Source organism: Trematomus bernacchii, unplaced genomic scaffold, assembly GCF_902827165.1.
Source record: "Trematomus bernacchii unplaced genomic scaffold, fTreBer1.1, whole genome shotgun sequence".
Lineage (NCBI taxonomy): Eukaryota > Metazoa > Chordata > Actinopteri > Perciformes > Nototheniidae > Trematomus > Trematomus bernacchii.
Window position 1 is genome coordinate 8,006,841 of NW_022987828.1, and position 20,603 is coordinate 8,027,443.

A 20,603-nucleotide genomic window follows, 5' to 3' on the forward strand; every position below is an offset into this window, starting at 1 on the left:
CCCTTTGTCGTGCTGCTGTGTTATTTTCTCCCAGTGTCATTTCGTCCCACATAGAGAAAACACTAGAAATAACTAAAGCAAAGGCTACTGAATTGTCACAGTCTTTACACTTAATAGTTATTAAATAACAGAATAATCTTTCATATTAAATTGATAGCTATCATTTAATTGATAAATTAAAAAGTATTTACTACTGTATTGAATCTCAGCTGTGCAGAGCACTGGTTCCCAACCTGTGGGTTTGCAAAAGCTTAATATGGTCATCATGAAACCTTGGTTTTAAGGTGTGTAATACAACTTTTTTTATTGGTTTAAAATGTGATGAATTATAACTGATATTAGGAGTGAGGTCGTCAAGGAAAAATGTTGGCAGTTGAGCTGAGTCGGTTCTTCTTCGCGCATGCTCAGTTCATGTCTACATCGGCCGGCGCAGGGGACATTGGTAAGCACTGCTGACTATGTTTTACGCAAGACCTTTACTACTTTAATTATTCGGAACACTTAATGTGCGATTATTAGTTGCGTGCAAGGGAATTGGTGCTATGAATGAATGTTGTATATTATAATTTTAAACATTGGTCGTTTCAGTGCCATCTGCGGCCTCGCATTCGTTATCCAATCCAGCACGAGGCTAATCTGGCAACAAAGCTAACGGCATCACAACGTTAGCTAGCAACGCATAGCTCTTAGCGTTTTATCTTTTTTTTACAATACCATAATGCGTTTTAATGTTGTATTAGCTTACAAAGGCATGTTTTTATCATGTTAACCAAGCCACAATGACCTGATCAAAATATGTGTTTGACTAGCTGGTGTTAAGCACAACAATAACAGCATTGGCTAAAATGGTAGCTAGCTATCATTCTGTCAGTTGCAGTTGCTAACATTAGCCAGAAGTCGCGGTGTCAGCAGTTATTAAGCTACGGAGCTCTGCAGAAATCACGGGTAACCAATTGTGTTATTGAAATCGTACGGAAGTAATTACATTGTTCTTTCGACGCACTACATCGTTCTCTCGACTTGATTAATTCAGTCCCTCGTGTTTGGCAATTGGCGTCAATATATATGAAATTAACCGTACGAACTAAGGTTAATGGCTGTAGGTTGTCCAGAAAGTGTTTACTTCATAATAAGGAACATAGCTTATTTCCTGGTGCCCTGTTCCTCATTTTGACTAAATGCTAATATTACATTGGACCTTGTTTTAGTCCTGCGTGTTGCTTGCTGCATATCCTTGCCTGCAAATGCAAACACGTCTTCAACCTACTTCATCTCCCCAACGTACTTTACGGTTTGTGTTAAATGATTACAAATCCTTTACCCCTGGCTAATTTGTTATTTTTTTCTCGGCTTTGTTTTTATTGAAAAGCAACGGCTTGGTGAGCAGAGAATACCCTTAACCTGAATGAGTCATGGCCCAATTCGGGGGACAGAAGAATCCGCCGTGGGCCACGCAGTTTGCTGCCACAGCGGTGTCCCAGCCGGGTCACTCGGGACAGCCTCTTGACCTGAATAGCTTGCATTGTGAGTATAGCAAACAAACAAAAACCTCTCTTATTAGGCGCATGGTAACAATAACGTATATGGCACATATCAACGTTTCCCCCATTTAGTTTTAGTTTTAGTTTTCACTCTCATTTGAATCTAATGCCCTATTTTCCTTCTTCATAGCTCTTGGTGTGCAGCAGCCATCTCTATTGGGAGCATCGCCCTCTGTTTACTCTCAACAGTCAGCCTTGGCTGCAGCCTCTCTCAGCAACCAGTCTGCTGCAAACTATCAGCTGTCTCAGCAAACTGCTGCCTTGCAGCAGCAAGCTGCAGCAGCTGCCGCAGCAGCACTACAGCAGGTCAGTCACACAGTACTAAAGCACACTCAGCAATCTATGCAGCTTTCTGTAGTCACATGTAATCGTTCTTCATTGTAATCAATCACTATCTCTCCCATGTTTTCTGTAATGTATATAGTCTCAGCTTAATTCAGCCCTCCAGCAGTATCAGCAGCAGCAACAGCAGCAGCAGCAGCAACAGCAGCAGCAGCAGCAGCAGCAGCAGCAGCAGCAACAACAACAACAACAACAACAACAGCAACATCAACAACAACATCATCAACAACAACATCAACATCAGCAGCAACATCAACAACAGCAGCAACCCCCTCCACAGCAACTGTACAATGTTCCTCATCAGGTGAAACATAGGAGCATTTTCTTTTCACACTTTATTTTGGGCAGTCCTTTGATAATACTTATCAACGCAAACAAATTATTTGGCTTATCCTAGATATAATGAATGAAATGGGCATTATTTGTGCCGTGATTGCTTCACATGGATTGTGATGCATCAGCAGAATACTTAAATGTTAGGAAAACTAGATCAGGTCAGGTCATACTGCAGTAAACTTATGCCCAAAGCGTTGCTCTTTCTGTGGTTAATATTACCCATCACTCTTTTAAATTGACTCCTGTAATTTATATTATCAATTTTTCCTTATGCTTTAGTGATCCCTGATCCTCATACATTTTGTCTTGAGGCAGATCATGTCAATGTGCTGGGTAATGTGATACGACTGCCCAAGTAGCAGTGTGTGTATACATAGTACTAATTATATATCTTGCTTCCATTAGCAGGATTCATCAGTAAACATGCAACCATGGGCTGTACAGAACTGTTATGAGAGTGTGGCAAATCTATAATGTCAAGTCAACTAAATGTTGACTCTTTGTATTTTCTTTATTTCTTCACAGCTTCCACAGCCTCAACAGGCACTGATCCCTCAGGTAATTTACACATACATTTGCTATATTTATGTTATGCCTAAAAAACAAAAAACCAGTCTAGGCTTGCAATTGGGATTTAATGACTGCAGTGTTTCCCACAGATCTGAAATATACTTGGGGGGGTGGTGGCAACGGGGGGGGATTTTTATTTTGGAGTTAAATGCATCAATCTGGTGCACTTTGAGGGGCAAATAAAGAGACTAGATCTATGGGAACACCTATATGAAACAGAACTGTATACATTTCAATAATCATAAAATCATGGCCATAACCAATAACATACCATTTCCAATATGAAAAAACACTGAAACTTGTTTATTTATTTATCTTTGGTTCATTTATAGTTGTGAGTGTGTCTGGGCTCCTGAATCAGCCTCACCTGTCTCCTTCCTCTCCCCCCTGCTCCTCTTTGAGGCAGCAGCAAAGACTAGTTTTAGCTCTCAACAAGTTGTAAAAGTGTATCTTACCTTTTTTCACCTACTTAACTTTTTTATTTTTTATTCATGCATATTTTACTAATCACTACCCCCTCAAATGGAAATATGTGTTTACATAAATGGTGACCAAACCGTTTGAGACCCACTGAGAACTTAGACTAAGTTAACTATCTAAACACTCAGAGAGTCCTTAACCTCACCTGAGCTGAGGTTATCCCGAGCTTGAATGACACACAGAGACCAATCAAGGGCTTTGATTTATGATCTGTATGACAGTGCAGTGGCCATGTCGGCAGGCCACATCATGTAGACAGCCAGTCACCCTGTGTGAGGCAGGCCACTTAACAGGCCTGGCCATCGGGAAACCCCCCGGTCCTCCCGATGGCCAGTCCGGGACTGGGTACAGGAGGCGTAGAGCGAGGGATCATTGTCCACAAGTAAATCCCCTAACATTAAGTCCCCAAATAAATCCTCCTTAATTGATCTCATTTTAACTAATGTTCCCCATAAATACTCATCTGTGGGAGTATTTGCAAATGATCTGAGTGATCACTGTGTTGTAGCCACAATTAGGGACACAAAAGTCCAAAAGGTTAAACCTCGCATTATCAGTAAGAGAGACAAAAAACATTTTGTGGAGCAGGGTTTTGTACATGATCTGTTTGATTTTGATTGGGGTAAAATCGATCTGTGTGATGATGTAGAAACTGCATGGTCTTATTTTTATCTTGGTTTTATGGAAATTATAGATAGACATGCACCCCTGCGTACATTTAGAGTGAAGGGACGAGACAATCCTTGGTTTTCTGCTGAATTATCTAGTCTCCTACATGAGAGAAACAAGGCCTGGGCAAAGGCTAGGAAATCAGGCTTAGAGTTAGAATGGCTACGCTTTAGGCAGCTAAGAAATAGCTTCACATCACAAATAAAAAGTGCTAAGTCTAAGTATTATCTGTCAGTTACCACAAAGAACCTGAATAATCCTGGAAAATGTTGGAAAGCCATAAAATCGATATCCACCAGTGACATCCGTAATGAGCTACCTCCGTGCATTACCACAGCATCTGGCACTATATCGGACAGGGCCACTATGTTAAATTGTTTTAATGAGCATTTTATGTCCTGTGGCTCTCCGTTTGATTCTGTCACTAACTCTGCTTCTGTGAACACCACAGTCTGTGACTCTGAAAAACGTGTTTTGGAAAACCCTTTTAGTTTTACTCATTTTACTGTTGATGTTGTTCGTGAAGCTTTAACCAAGTTAGGACCGGCTGGCCCAGACAACGTAGAACCTTTCTTTTTAAAGATAGCTGCAGATTTTATTGCTCCACCTCTTACTTCTCTTTTTAACCTCTCCCTCAGCACAAACACAATTCCAAAATTGTGGAAGTCAGTGTATGTCCTGCCTCTACTAAAAGGTGGGGAGGCCACTTTATTAAATAATTATAGGCCCATCTCTAAATTATCAGTTCTGGCTAAGGTTCTTGAACGCCTAGTGAGTGAACAGGTAAAGGTGTTTTTATGTACAAATGACATCCTGTCTAAACATCAGTCAGGCTTCAGAAAGCAACATAGCACCATCACTGCCACAATGAAAGTGGTGAATGATGTGGCGAGTATTTGAGATAATAAGCAGAGTTGTGCAGCTCTATTTATTGACCTTTCCAAAGCGTTTGATACCGTCGATCATCGCATCTTAAAGCAGAGGCTACTCAGTATTGGTTTATCCAGCCATGCAGTGGGGTGGTTTGTGAACTACCTCTCTGAAAGGTCCCAATGTGTTCATTTTGATGGGCTGTCTTCTGAGTGGTTAAACATGACTAATGGTGTTCCTCAAGGTTCTGTTTTAGGTCCACTTTTATTCTCCATCTACATCAATAGTTTAGGTGAAAATGTCGATGGAGCAACCTTACATTTTTATGCGGACGATACAGTTATGTACTGTGCAGGTCCCTCCATTAAGGAGGCTGTTGTTGAATTGCAAGCTGTTTTTAACATTATTCAGACTCAGCTCTCTGAACTAAAAGCTTCTTTTAAATGTTGATAAAACCAAGGTAATGCTCTTTTCAAAAGCTAAAAAGACACCAGAGCCTGTTTTAGATATTGTAATAAAACTTGAAGTGGTTACCTGTTACAAATACCTTGGTATCTGGCTTGATGAATGTCTCACTTTTAAACGTCATGTCAATGACCTGCTTAAAAAACTGAGGGTTAGGCTAGGTTTCTTCTACAGGAACAAGTCCTGTTTCTCGCTCGAGGCCAGGAAAAGGCTAGTCACTGTGACCTTTTTACCTGTGCTGGACTATGGTGATTTGATTTATATGAATGCACCTGCCAATTGCCTGGTCAAGTTAGATGCTGCGTATCACAGTGCACTGAGATGTGTGACAAACTGTAAAGCATTAACCCATCACTGTACCCTGTATGCAAGGGCTGGTTTGCCTTCGCTAACTGTACGGAGGCTCAGTCACTGGTACATTTTTATATACAAAGCCATGTTAGGGAAACTTCCATCCTACATCTGCTCCCTGATCTCACGGCGAATTGTAAGTGGCTACTGCCTGAGATCGCATGCTGTGGTTTTATTAAATGTGCCAACTGCTAGGACTGTCTTAGGGAAGATAGCATTTAGATGCGCAGCTCCACTGTCTTGGAATAGTCTGCAATTGAAATGGAAACTGAGCAATCTGGTGCCACTAAATGTTTTTAAAGCTCGGTTGGATGCTACTCAATCGGATGCTGTTGGTACCTGTGCATGTGGATAGTTATGTAAATTGTAATCCCTGTGATGATGCTGTCCTTTTTGTTGTTCTGTTTATGTTTTAATGTTTCATGTGGAACCTACTTGAGCAGGTCTCCCTTGAAAAAGAGATCAATGATCTCAATAGGATACACCTGGATAAATAAAGGTTTGAAATGAAATGAAAATCAATCGCAGATGGCGTCGTGATCGCGGACGGAAAAAAAAGAAAAGAAAAAAAATTATAGAAAAAAAACCAAACCAAAAACTAAATGGGTCGCGAAATATTCTTGGGCGGCCGTTAATATACCTGGGCGGCCCGCCCAAGTATAGTCTATGTGTGGGAAACCCTGGACTGATTTCATCAAAGATCTCATACATGTATATTTTCTCTGTGTATCATGTTCAGGGTCACAAGGGGACAAACCATATCCCAGCATGCATTGAGTGAGAGGGTGGTTGTGGGGAAAATAAACGATGACATGCATAATGCTAGCACAGTTTCCGTGTTATTGGTATTTACTAATTACCTTGAACTTAAGTAAACATTTTGCAACTGGTAGCAGTTTTTTGGATCTTTCTTTCTTTCTTTGACCCCCAGCCCCCGGTCGCCTTGCCCACCAGCCTCAGCTTGTCCAACCCGCAGCAGACAGCCCAGATAACGGTTTCCTACCCAACACCACGTTCAAGCCACCAACAGCAGACTCAGCCTCAGAAGCAGCGAGTCTTCACTGGTGTCGTCAACAAGCTACATGACACATTCGGCTTTGTAGATGAAGATGTCTTCTTTCAGCTAAGGTAAAACAGTAGAATATCTTGTAGAATATATGTCTGGTGCAAATAGTGTGATGATATAAATGTCCTTAATGTAATTAGTAATAGTTTCTTTATTGTATTCATGACAATACATATTGTTCATAATATTCACCTTTTTCTTATGTCAGTCTTTTTGCCGGGTCAATATCAATTTTTAGAAATAATACACAGTTATAAAGAATACATGTTTCATTTTTATTTGAAACTCACGTGACTTGTCATGAGAATGTCTAAATGGCTTTTTAAAAATATGTTTCAGTGCTGTAAAGGGGAAGACTCCTCAGGTGGGTGACAGGGTCCTGGTGGAAGCGGTGTACAACCCAAACATGCCCTTCAAGTGGAACGCCCAGCGCATCCAGACCTTACCTCAGCTATCAAACCAGTCGGTGAGAAACTCAATGGTTTACAGTCATTCATAAAGGACATGATAACATTGTTGGGTACACAAGTACAAAAAGGTGGTTTCTACTAGAATGTTTATAAACGTTTAGATTTATAATAATAGGCACAATACATGTCCTTTTTACCCAAATCCTTTCATGGCTTCAAAAAGGCCATCTGCTAAACATTCTGCATCAACACATACATTGTGTCATTAATTATACGTGTAATAATATTTACATGACAGCTTTTTTTGCCGATGATACTGCAAGTTGGGCCACATATCAACTCAAGTTCAATATAAGTTGCCAGCAGTCTTTAAAATATTACAAAGTTTTGTAGGGGTTTCTCTCTTTTGTATATGTTTGTTGTCTTTAATTCCTTTAAGAAAGAAGCTAAATGGTGAATATGACAACATATCTCTTTGAATAATATAAAAAATGAGATCCACAGGTTCATATTGAATCCTGGACAATTCATCTGGCTTAATCTGAAGAGAGTCTCCATGAGTGTCTTAAAATGTGGGGTTTATTTTTCAGATTTATATTTGACCTGTACCTTAATTGACTGTTGTGTTCTCGATCCCTCCTAGCAGCAGCATCAGCAGCAGCAGCCTTTACCTCAAGCTTCCCCACAGCTCGGAAACCTTTACAATGAGCCAGGGATGCAGCTGCGCTACTCAGACATGCACTCCTCTTTGGACCACAGACAAAATGTAACCCCCCCCCCCAGCCCTGAATCACACACTTTGTTGGTCCTTCTTCCTACTCAGTTTCTTTCTTTTCATTTTTTGTTTTTGTTTTCTGGCTTTCTTGTTTAACATGTTCATGTTTACCTATTACCATAGTTGCAGCTTGTTCTTAACTGCAGTTTTGCTTGTTCTTTTAGTTTGCTGTCATTGCCAAATGGATAGAACCACATTTTGTGGTTTAATAATGCATTTCTTTATTTTAAGGAACATTAGTTCGAGAGCCTGTTTTTATACATTATGCATTTTCAATGTGCTTTATGTGGTTGATTACATCCTTTTTATCCAGGCTTTGAGTTATTGGTCGTAAAACAAGCTCCTGGGACTTTAACTTTGTTTCAGAGGTTCATATTTAAATCAGTAAATCTCTCTACAGCGGACATTGCAGATGACAGGAAGAGTACATTAGGAGGCGCTGCTGGATTACAGTATTTTTTTGTTTAAAGACTTGGTTTGAAGTAGCACTCAAATCAATACTTCACCAATTGAATCAGTGCCTTATCAAACAAAAATATTATTCTAATACTGATATTTGTAGTTGAGTTAATATTTCTGAATGTGGTTTCAGTGTGGCAGCTGCCAAAGGGCTATACTTGATTTAGGCACCACCTTTTTCTTTGGCGTCTCTAAGAGATTAATAACATTTCTACAATTCTTTCATTCAAGCAGATGTTCAGACCTTCTTTTTTGCAAGCAGCCACTAACCAATATTTTGTACATTTTCATCTTGTTAGTTGTTGAGCCGTCATTGTCATGTTAACTAAAGATTGTTTCAGGTCTGCTTTTAAACATTTGCTCACCTCACCTCTCTTTTATTGTCTTTTCCCACTTTTCTAGAGCCAGCCTCAACCTCCTAACATGATGAAGGCAGCCCCCAACATGCTACAGTCGATGCCTCCCCCGAACACATACATTCAGACCCAGGCTCCCCCTCCTTCCCTCCTGCAAGCCCAGCTCTCCGCTGCCTCTCTGGCTCCTCTCCTCCAAAACCCTCCTCAGTCTCTGCTGCCACAGCCCCCACCCAAAGGTGAAATACTTAAGATTGCATTTATCTTGTTTTAGAAATGAAACAGACAAGGGGTGATGAGCATCATTATCTCTGCAGCCGTTTGGCAGGTGGCAATACCCAGGTCTGAAGAGTAAAGCTAATGCAGAAGTGCCTTCAACCTGCATACTTTCTAATAGCCACCAGGGGGCGACTACACTAGTTGCAAAAAAGGCAGATTCCAGTTCTTAGGTCTTATATTATACAGTACAATATTCATTTCTTGCATCATGGTCCCATTTATAGTAAAGAAGACGGTAAAGAAAAGTATACTTTAGTCTGGTGCTACCTTGTGATTGAAAGATAGCTACCATGGTGTTGTCTGATTTTGGGCATCGTCAGTGTTTCTGTCTTTAAGCTTTAAAGCTTTCACAGTGTGTTTATGAAAGTTAATTATAACGTTTTGGCCGCTAAATAATATCTTATTTTGTCTTTGGTTATAATAAACTCCACCCTTTCCTCTTCACTTCTGGTCAAAATGTCAACTTTTTTTTTTTTGTCCATGTCTTTGTGGTATGAGGAGTGCTTTAACAAGATGATTTCCCTCGTCTCTAGATGTGTTTAGCGCGGGTCTGCTTCAGCCCCCAGTGAGAATGATGCCACAGCCGCAGCCTGTCCGACGCATCGAGCCTCCACCGCGGTTCCCCAATCGCAACGATCGAGGCCCTGAGCTCATCCTCAGGACTAAAGAGGAACGCAGGTGAGATGTCGAAAGATCTCACCCCAGATAATCTGATATTTGTCACTTTCCCTGGCATTCAGCATAAGTTATTCATCTTAGTGTTTTTATACATCAATTCCATAGTCGAGACAGAGACCGCGAGCGGCGGCGGTCGAGAGAACGCTCGCCCACACGCAAACGCTCCAGAGATCGCTCTCCCAGACGGGAACGCTCACCTCGACGCCCGCGCAGGGTCGTGCCTCGCTACACCGTCCAGTTTTCCAAGTTCAGCTTGGATGGGTAAGCACAATCTTCCAATATATCCTAGCTGTTTGTTGGGAATATATCACTGAAGTGTTGTTCAGTTTGGGTTGTGGAGGTAATAACTCTCCTCTGTGGGTTTTCCAGATCCAGCTGTGACCTGATGGAGCTGAGAAGGCGCTATCAGAGCCTCTACATTCCTAGCGACTTCTATAATGCCGTTTTCACCTGGGTGGATGCCTTCCCAGTGACGAGACCCTTCCAGAATAATAATGCCTGTAACTTCCACATCTTACACAAAGAGGTGGACCCTTTAGTCAAGAATACAGCTGTGCTAGACCCTCCTGATGCCAACCACACCTACAGTGCTAAGGTATGTCTGCCAGCGATAAATACATCTGGTTGTCTGGTATAATAAATAGCCTAATTGCTCTGTTAGTAGTATAACTTCCGGCTCATCCTCTGGGTATTGTTAGTACCACAGTGTAAATCATTCCTTGTGCTAAGCTTGGCAATCTAAACCACTACAATTGAGGGGGCGGTGACATCTACCAATACAAACTAAGGCATAGAGAGATACTTAATGAATATAAATACACAGTGGGATAACTGTAATGTGGTATTTGTATGATGCAGGTGATGCTGCTGGCTAACCCCGGTATTGAGGAGCTCTATCACAAGTCCTGTGCTCTGGCAGAGGACCCGCAGGAAGTCAAAGACTCTTTCCAACACCCTGCTAGGCTCATTAAGGTACGTTACACATGTTTGCATGAGCTGACAGTGATGTAATGATCCTATTCCATTGCTTAGTACTCACAATATGGAAGGCTCTTAACTGACCTTTGCTCCCTGTTTGTGTATTTTTTTCTTATTTGGGTTGTGGACCCTAAGAGGTCTGATTATTTAGACATGCTTCTGACCTTTTTGTGTTTGTCTCTTTGCTCTTTTTTTGCCCTTTCCCCCCCACACCCCGTATCCATATTGTTATTCCCAATTTCCATCTAACCTTTTCTACCCTCTGGCTCTTCTTTGTACCCGTCTGTCTTTCTCCTTTAGTTTTTGGTGGGCATGAGAGGTAAAGATGAGGCCATGGCCATTGGTGGTCACTGGTCTCCCTCTCTGGACGGAGCCGACCCAGAGAAGGATCCCTCAGTCCTTATAAAGACAGCCATACGCTGTTGCAAGGCTCTCACAGGCATAGATCTTAGTCTGTGCACTCAGTGGTAAGAGCTGTTATTCTCTTCAATATTTGTTGTGTTTTTGTTCAAATCTAATCACTTCTGGTACTTTAAAATCACTTTTATCACTACGATTTACTACTTCTATTCAAACTCTCATCCTGGACATGTTGGGTGATTTTTATGTTTTCCTTTTTTATAATAATGATTATTGTATTGTTAATTTGCTACTTATTATTTACCTTTATTGTGTTGTGCAAAGTTATTTTTGGTCTTTTGTGTGTTGTCGTCTTGGCTCTCTCTTGCTGTCACACTCAATATATATATATATATATATAAAAATGCATATTTCATAGAAAAACCAAACGCATGGACTGTGGCTGGAAGCAGTAGCCTGGACCAGAAGACACTGCCTATGTTGTTTTTTATTTATTTTCTACTTTTACCTGTTAAATATCTTACATATTTAACTGGCTTTCACTGTCCTGTTGATTCTGTCTCTCTTCTCACAACCCCAATGTAGTGCGTTAAGTGTCTCCTACGTTAAATGCAGAACACTAATCCATAATTAGCTAAAGCTATAATGGGGATGAATTTGGGGATATGATTTATTTGATGTGATTGTCTGTCAACTTTCTCAAAATGGCTGCCGTAACCTGGGACAACAGTTGGAGAGCTGCAGAATGGGTCCATTGTGTGTTGTGTGGGAGAAGGGCCACTGTAATGAAATGTACATCATTCAGTGAGCTCATGGGAGGGAGTAGCTGTAGAAGGCTCGCCCTTAGCAAGGCCTGCCTTTTATACTTTGCTCTGACCAGAATGTTTCTTTCCAATGCACCTTCTTCCTTTGCGACAGGTATCGCTTTGCAGAGATTCGCTATCACCGGCCGGAGGAGACTCACAAGGGGCGGACAGTCCCTGCTCATGTGGAGACAGTGGTTTTGTTTCTTCCGGATGTTTGGCATTGTCTTCCTACCCGCTCAGAGTGGGAGGTGCTGTCACGGCGACTCCGGGAGCAGCTGGCTGAGAAGCTGTCGGCCGAGCGAAAGGAGGCGGATGGAGAACAGGCACTGAACCGCTAATCCCTCTCTTCTCATTTCCGCTTCTCACAGGAAGGCACAGGAATTACAAAAACAAACCCCAGATACACATCAGACACAAAGCACACCTCACCTTTCACGCAGACAGACACATGCAGATTATTTCCCCACTAAACCTCACCTAGGCGTCTTCTGTTTACTCCTCCACCTGTCCCTTTTCCTCTGCTCCAACTCCTCCCATCAGCACATCCACCTTCCCTCACATCCAGCAGACACATACAGTGGAAGCAGTGAGACTAGGTTGTGTTGTGTAGGTCGAGAATCGCAACTGATAAAACAGCTTCCAGCTCTTCAAAAGCCTCGTAATTGGGTGCTAATCTTGCTTTAATAATTCATGCTATTCCTGGTATATCTCGGCCATTGTTTAAAACAACACTTGCTTATCCTGCTTTTGAATGTGGGTGCTTGCAATGATCTCCACAATAGTCTCTCAAATTCGAGCCAGTGATGATTTTGCAACGCTGGAATTTAAATGTTTCTTTACGCTGGAATCTGTGTAGTCAGTTGCGTGTAAATATTGTGTTTGTTGTAGAAATGTGTATTTTTATTTGATTTTCCACATCAATTTAATATCCTCTGACTTCAAAAAGAGAACCTCCCCAGACTTCTGTTTTCTTGTCTGTTCTTGTTGGATTCTGCATTTCGTTTGGACTATATGTAGAGTTTGGTTTTTCCAGGGCAGTTGGTTGGACAGATGGCTCCTATCTGACGTAGGTGTATAAAACCCATAAATGGCAATTCCCAATCCCCCAGTCATAGACCATAGGGCCACCCTATCTTCACTCCGTTTGGAGGCAGCTTCAGTTCACCTGATGTACCCACACACCTTTTGGACACACCTCTCATTGATTTTGACCTTTTTTGTGTTCCACAGATTGATTGATTGGCAGCTGGGGGGCATTTCTTTTGGTTTTATAAGAGCTAGAGAGCTTCCCTGTGTACGCTTCAGTCGCAGTGGACTTAAACACAGTCGAGAGCTCACTAGGACGACACAATGAAAGACAGATGTGACCTTGCTTCTTGCACGGATCAACATTAAAGTTCCCTCGGGCCACGAGCGGTGTACTAACTGTTTGTTTTCCACTTCTGTCTTTCTCTCTGCCTGTCTCTATCTTAATGATTTTCTGTCAAGGAGGAAGAGGAGAAGGATGGGGAAGAAGCGGCTGACGTTAGTAACCCCACTCACTGGGCTAAACTTGACCCGAAATCAATGAAGGTAAGATTCAAAGAGAACGCCTCAGAGATAGAGCTAGTAAAACAGACACACCATAACATTTTCGTTTTTTTTCTACATAGTGCATAAATCAATATTGGTCATTTGTTCTCGTCACAAGGTTTTAAGTTCATTTCCCACATCCCCGTTTTCTCTTCTAGGTAAATGACCTGCGCAAAGAGCTCGATTGTCGCTCTCTAAGCTCAAAGGGGTTAAAGTCGCAGCTGATCGCCCGCCTCACCAAGCAGCTGAAGGTGGAGGAGCAGGTGGAGGAGTCCAAGGAGCCTGAGAAACCGGAGGTCAAAGTAGCTGAGGAAGAGGAGCCATCTCGCCCTGAGGATGACCGAGAGGTACACACATTGCATCAGTAGCTTTTGTTATCGTGGAACACTATCTAAGATTGTAACTGAGTAGCAAGACTAAACATGTTACAGTCTTTTTTCAGTAATTAGATAAGATAGAACTTTATTGATCCCAATTTGGGAAATGTTTGAAATATCATTATCATAAAACCTTTTCAGAAATGAGGTTTATCTTCAAATGAATCTCTTCTTCTGTTAGGAGGAGGAAAAGAAGAAGCTGGAGGAGCTGGAGCGGCAGCGCAGAGAAAGGCGCTACATCCTCCCCGATGAGCCCACCATCATCGTGCACCCCAACTGGGCCGCCAAGAACGGCAAATTTGACTGCAGCGTCATGTCTCTGAGCGTGCTGCTGGACTACAGACTGGAAGACAACAAGGAGCACTCCTTTGAGGTGAGAGTTACTGCTCACTGTGTTAAAGAAGATACAAGAAGTCTACATATTCTATACAGGGTTCTTACGGTCCTTAAAAACTTGGAAAAGTCATGGAAATTCAAAATGCTAATTCCAGGCCCTGGAAAAGTTATGGAAAACAATATTTTTCCCAAAGTTTTGGAAAAGTCATGAAAATTGAACAAATATAATTTATATTTTATTTAATCGCCGAAATAGTAATACTACAATGATAATAAATACTGTATCGTATAGTAATGAAATGTAAAATGGCATTTAACTGACGAGGTATTTTGCTGCTGAGAGATTTGAGTTGCTTTAGCCTGTAGAAGCTAGTAAGCCTACTATTTGATTTGTTTTAGATAGGCACAACATGTTTCATATGCAGACCTTATTTTCCTGTTCCATGTTAAAATAAACCATTTTCAGTGGTACCGCTGAGAAAGAGTAATTTTTTTGGTCATGGAAAAGTAGGTAAAGGTCATGGAAAAGTCATTGAAAAAGTGTATGAACCCTGTCTATAGTGATGGCTGAACTGAATCTGCTTTATGATTCAAACACATGTCTGGTCTGTTCAGGTTGATTATATGTTGCCTTCTTTCCCTCCAGGTTTCTCTATTTGCCGAGCTGTTCAACGAGATGCTACAGAGAGATTTTGGCTACCGCATTTATAAAGTCCTGGCTGCTTTTCCTACCAAAGATGAAAAGAAGGAAAAGGAGAAGAAAGCCAAAAAGGAAGCTGAGAAGCGTGAATCAAAGAAGGATAAAGAAGAGGAGACTGAAGAGCCAGCAGTGAAGAAGACTAAAGAGGAAGAGGAGGAGAAGAAAAAGGTAAGCCTCCCAAACGTACCTAGCTTATCAGTCTGTCGTTCACCCTGCGATATGCGTGTTCTCATGTAGTCTTGACTTTTGTTTTTTAGTCTGATGAAAAGACGGTGAAAAAGGAGCCGTCTCGAGATGAAGAGGAGATTGAGGATGATGGCAGCACGAATAATGCTGAAGAATATGACCCCATGGAGGCTGAAGATGCAGAGGATGACGATGATGATGGTATTGCACTTTTCTTTCAAATGCAATATATATATGTTCTGTCCCACAATAGGATTTGGTCTGATGAGAAACCACGCTGAACCTGTGATGGATTATATAACCACCATTTCTGAGGCCTTAACTTAAGGCGCTTTCACACCAAGTACTTTGCCGTGCTTAGTTCATCAGAACTTAGTTTCTAAAGTTTCTAAACTAAAGAGCAGATCGCGTTCACACCGGAATAAGTCCCTGAGGGAGGATTAGTCAAATGAAGCCGCTGACGTCACTTCTTCTTCTGCTTTGGGTTTACTGGCAGGCCGCAAACAACTTCACGGCGTATACTGCCACCCAAAGTCCCCGGAGTTGGGGACTGGCTTCAGAAGAAGCTGCTGGGACTCCCAGCCTTCCGAGTAAATCGCCAGAACGCCGACACCTCCTCATCTCCACCGCTCCCATGTTTTCTTTTGTATTGCCATAAGTTAGTCTCTCTGCGTTTCTGCGCTGGGCTTTACGGGGCGTGGTTTGCAATCCGCCCACCCAATCAGAAATGGGAACCTTTTTCTCCCATGAAAGTACCTGCTCTCTAGCAGGGACTGAAAAGGGGGTGAAAAGGTTCTCATGAACTAATTTTAGTTCTGGATTTTTTGGTGTGAACGCACATTTTCGGAACTATATCGGAACTGAAGTGGGAAAAGTATTCCGGTGTGAAAGCGCCTTTTAGTTTATGTTTCTTGTGTTTACGCAATCCTATAATACAACTTAATAATAAAAGATGTATCGGCACCTTTTCCAAATGTATTTCTTTTGATATTTCTCAGATAAGGACGATGAAGACTCCAATGACAGAGACAGAAAAGACCGCAAGGATGACCGCAAGTCGTCTAAAGAAAGATCCTCTAAAGACAAGGTTAGTTATTGTTGTTAAAATATGAAGACATGGATGTAGCATTATCATGGTATTTGATATAAATGTGTTTTTTGTTTTTCCAGGAGAAGAAGCTGATGGTCACATACAACAAAGAGCTGCTGATGGCGTTTGTTTACTTCGACCAGAGCCACTGTGGCTATCTGCTGGAGAGAGACCTGGAGGAGATCCTGTACACTCTGGGCCTGCACCTCTCTCGAGCTCAGGTGAACAGACACTCATCATTATGGGATGCAGGGCTAGGATTAGGACTTTGATACTGAAACCACACCACAGCACAAACCTAAAACATCAGGAACAGATACATATAGTGTATGCTGTCTTTAGAAGTGCTTTCATAGTCTCATGAGTTACAGGCTACACTCTGTGTCAGAAGTCCTTCTGGACAATGATCTGGCTCAATTTGAGTCTCACTGCACTCAGCCTTCACCTCTCTGTGATATCTGAACCGTGGACTGGCACATTACTAAGGAACTGTGACAAAGTATAGCATTGATTTCTGCATTTCCGTTTTCCATTGTGAATACCCAGAGTGGATAATGAAAACAGGATCTGTACAAACCCATAGTGCCTTTTTTATAGAAAGAATTAACCAACTCAATGATTCCTCCCTTGTCTTAATTGGATCTCATTGTCCCAAAAGACAATCCTGACACAATAACAACAAACAAACAAACGGCCCAAGCTATTGACAAAAATGGCACACTATCGCAATATTTGTCTAGCATGCTATACCTTGCAACACTAGCTGGGCGGCTCACTTTCTTGTTCCTAATTTGCTTTACATACAAAATAAAAGCATATTTTGTTTAGATGCAACTCGTGTGCTGCACAGTGTGTGCTTGTGCAACGCACTATATCTCTATTCAATCGCCTGATCAACCCCAACATTACTAAAAGTAAAGTGAATCTGATAACGTCTTTTGTTCTGCACTTTATGGCACACAGTTACCCTTTTTTGGTGTCCTTATTAAATGCCCGTCTGTCTTGTCTGTTTCCAGATTAAGAAGCTGTTAAATAAGCCGGTGGTCAGAGAGTCTTGTCACTACCGCAAACTGACGGACAGGGGGAAGGACGAGCCCACCCCCACCTTCAGTGAAACCCAGATAGAAAACCTCACAGGTGAGCTAACATGGGTTTAGCAATGTTTAAAGTCTATTAAGCATATGTTTTAATCCATGATGATATAGAAAGTTTCATATGAAATGAGCTTCAGCAGTATGGCCGAGGTATGCTATAGCAAGCCCTTCTCTAAAGTTGTTCTCTCTCTTCTCGCCAGGTAACCGAGCTCTACTTCCTGCTCCTAAGACCCGTGTGCAGTCTGAGCCCAGTGAGTCTGGTAATCTGATCGTGTTTAACGGAGCCATGGTGGACATCGGCAGCATGATGCAGAAACTGGAGAAGAGTGAGAAAGCACGAGAGGAAATAGAACAAAAGCTCTTGGTGCTGGATGCCAAAATGGGTAAGATTTTTAATTGTATTATTCTGTATATGCTGTCTTTAGAAGTGCTTTCATATTCTCTTGAGTTGCAGGCTACACTCTGTGTCAGAAGTCCTTCTGGCTCAATTTGAGCTTTGCTACAAAGAAGCCCAGCCTCACTGCACTCAGCCTTCACCTCTGTGATCTCTGGAACGTGTACTGGCACATTACTATGACATTGTAATATAAAATAGATCTCAGCAAAATTGCTTTTCATTGTGTATACCTAAGAGTGCTAAATAACAGCTAAAGGGCTTTATAGGAAAGAATGAAGCGACTAACTTGTTTGTCCCATTAGCGCAGGAAAATGTTCCTTGTCCTGAACTGTAAACCCTAACAAGTTACAAGAACTCTAAAAAATGATGTAACTGATGGTCTTCATTTTCTTACAAAACATACAATAATTTGCAAACCATTCGTTTTTCAAGTGCTTTTTAATAATTAAGTTTGAGTAGCAGAAAGTGTTTGACCTGATGTTTTCTTGACGCTCCTATTGGTTGACATGCCTTCATCCTGGTCCTCCATCTAACTCTGCGTTGTCTCCTTCCAGGTGAAGATGGGAAGGTGAAAGCTCAGGTGGAGGAGGCCAACAGAGAGTTGTCCCGGGAGCTGGAGGAGGTGAAGGGCTCCCTGAGCCAGACGGAGCAGACCCTGAAGGCAGCGGAGGAGCAGAAGGGCCTCTTCCACCAGCAGCTGAGCGACACCTCCAACACCCTGACGGCCACCGTCAAAGACCTGCTGGCTGTGCTGAAAAAGGTTCAACATTTTTAGAAAAGCCCCTTATTCTTTTTACCTTTTTTTATTTGTTATCGTTACAATGAGTTCTTTACCAGTGGCATTGCTTGCTTCATCTCTCTGGGAGGGAGGCCTTTTGCCATTCTCAGGGTGTCATAAATACTCATTTATTTCACAACTATTTTCACTTGTTTCACAAAAAAGAAATCATTGGCGGTGCAGACTGAAGTAGAGTTTGTTTGACTTTTGCTGCCTGCTTATAGAAATTGTATTTTCTCCTTTTTATATGCGTATTAAAAATTGTCCGGTCAAATTGACGGCATTCAATTCAGACGTTTTTCAAATTCAAAGATTCAAAGGTTTTATTGTCATGTGCACAAAGCTACAGTGTAGAAATGGCAATGACATTCTTCTGACCTGAGCTCCTCCAACATATATAATAAAATACAAAATAGTGCAAAAAGTCTATATACATGTAAATAGAATATGATATGTACAAGAACAGAATATGAAATAAAACAATGTAAATGAAGACAAAATGAAATACGGTTTATTGCGTTTTGAAAGTGATACAGAAATGTATCTAGCTGCAGTCTTGTTAGTTTGCGGTGGTTTTACCTAAAAGTGACGCGGTCAGTCATGAGAGCAACAACGTTTTATATGTATCCTAGTAAAGGCTTACTCGTTGAAAGGAGTCTCTGTATTCACAGATTTGTTTTTTTGTTTCTCAGGATCCAGACGTAGAGGAGCCTGCTGAGGAAGTTGCTGCCGATCAAGTTCAGACGTCTCAAACTAACGGCTCTGATGAATGAGTGACACATTTAAGATAAAATAAGCTAATCTGTAACACTGATTATTCTTAAAAACTGTAAATATTCAACAAGCATAGGTTGACCGTGTTCTATTTGAACCTATTGTCTCCAAAGTTCATGTGTTATTAAATCCAATAATTAATTTGTCCTCGGGTTCTTTGTACAATAGATTCGTTTTAGAGGAGTTACTTTTCTTTCATAGAGTCATTTGATCCGTGACAAAGCTTTGAAACTCTTATTTCCACAGTTTAAAATAAGTTGAGTTCGGTTGCTAACATTTATTTTTGCTATTTTCTTTAGCTTCGTTATGGCCAATGAAATGATTAGTTGTAGATTGAAATGCCAGTTTGTGTGAGTTGATCTTTGTTTTGCTAATGAGCAATAATGATGCTATTTATGTGCGAGAGAATTAATTGAAACTACTATACAAATATATTTAATAGAAACTAATTTTGGATGGAAAAGGGGTTCCACTTAGTTCAGACAGAATCTCTTGGTTTGTCATTTCCGCTTTTTAACATCGACTGTGTCCAATAAACACATTTGGTTTGTAGTTCTTGTATGTTTCTGCTGGAGTCTCCTCCCACACGGCTATGCATGGTTCCTGCTTCTCTTGGACCTCTTTGCTGTCAACTGTACTCACCGAATACTGCACTCCTGTTTTACTGTGACGAGCGTCTGCATTGTTTTCTAAGAAAGTCAACTTCAAATGAACCAAAAGAGGAGCTCGACGAATGTGTGTTCTGCTAGTGTGTACTAAACCCTTGAAATTCATCTCTGAACTTGTGTGTGTCGGCTTGGGTTGTTCTAGCAAGGATGCAAATTACATTCAAATGTGCTACAAAGCAGGCCATTTTATTTTTCTATTGGATGTACTGTATGGATGTGTTGTGCAAGAGTAAAGTGGTCCATTTTAACACAACATTGTTTCTGGGCTTTTGTTTTAATGTCACCACTTACCTGTGATTTGCCAACTATCAACATAACTACTGTGAACGGATTAAATCAGGAGGAAAAACTGATTAAGTCATCAGAATCAAGTTTATTGCCCGGTACATTTACACATACAAGTCAATTGCTTTGGTGTATGGTGGTGCAAATACAAACAACACAAGAATGAAGGAGCAGGTACACATTTTTAGGAGAGTACGCTTAAAGGTCCCCTCTTGTACAGTTTTTCATCAATATATTATAGGTCTCAGATATATACAAAACATGTCTCTGAAGTGTTTGGCTCGACAAACCAAACAGATCATGCATTGCAGCATCCCATAATCCCCTCTGTTTCAGCCCTGTTTCAAAAGAGCTGATTCTGTGTCTGTTACTTTAGATGAAAAATAAGGAGCCACTCCCCACGCCGTTCCAAGAGATATTTGGTTAAAAAGAACACAATGGTGCTCTAGGAGGAGATTCAGGTGATAAGGTGGGGGTGGGTGTTACCTTGGTTGGTTATTGGCTAATGGTTACACAAGCCAACAAATCGTTATGACATAAAGTGGCCAATTTTATAGA

At 41.3% G+C, this 20,603-nt stretch overlaps 1 protein-coding gene across 3 annotated transcripts; it reads left to right on the forward strand.

The window, feature by feature from the left end:
* The first annotated feature begins 386 nt into the window (after positions 1-386).
* Positions 387-20,113, forward strand: ccar1 (cell division cycle and apoptosis regulator 1). Of its 3 annotated transcripts, none has more exons than XM_034152043.1 (26): positions 387-442; positions 1,370-1,524; positions 1,672-1,847; positions 1,966-2,187; positions 2,745-2,777; positions 6,556-6,752; positions 7,030-7,156; positions 7,744-7,866; positions 8,737-8,926; positions 9,500-9,644; positions 9,726-9,905; positions 10,014-10,239; positions 10,503-10,616; positions 10,923-11,089; positions 11,901-12,111; positions 13,277-13,360; positions 13,519-13,707; positions 13,919-14,110; positions 14,720-14,941; positions 15,031-15,160; positions 15,958-16,046; positions 16,130-16,270; positions 17,066-17,186; positions 17,344-17,526; positions 18,095-18,300; positions 19,011-20,113. In XM_034152043.1, exons 2-26 carry the CDS (start codon positions 1,413-1,415, stop codon positions 19,089-19,091), a joined length of 3,861 nt encoding a protein of 1,286 aa, XP_034007934.1. In that variant the 5' UTR covers positions 387-442; positions 1,370-1,412; the 3' UTR covers positions 19,092-20,113. The 3 variants fall into 3 exon arrangements, with proteins under 3 accessions (XP_034007934.1, XP_034007936.1, XP_034007935.1); XM_034152045.1 differs by having other exon boundaries at positions 9,750-9,905; XM_034152044.1 differs by having other exon boundaries at positions 7,747-7,866.
* The last annotated feature ends 490 nt before the right edge of the window (positions 20,114-20,603 follow it).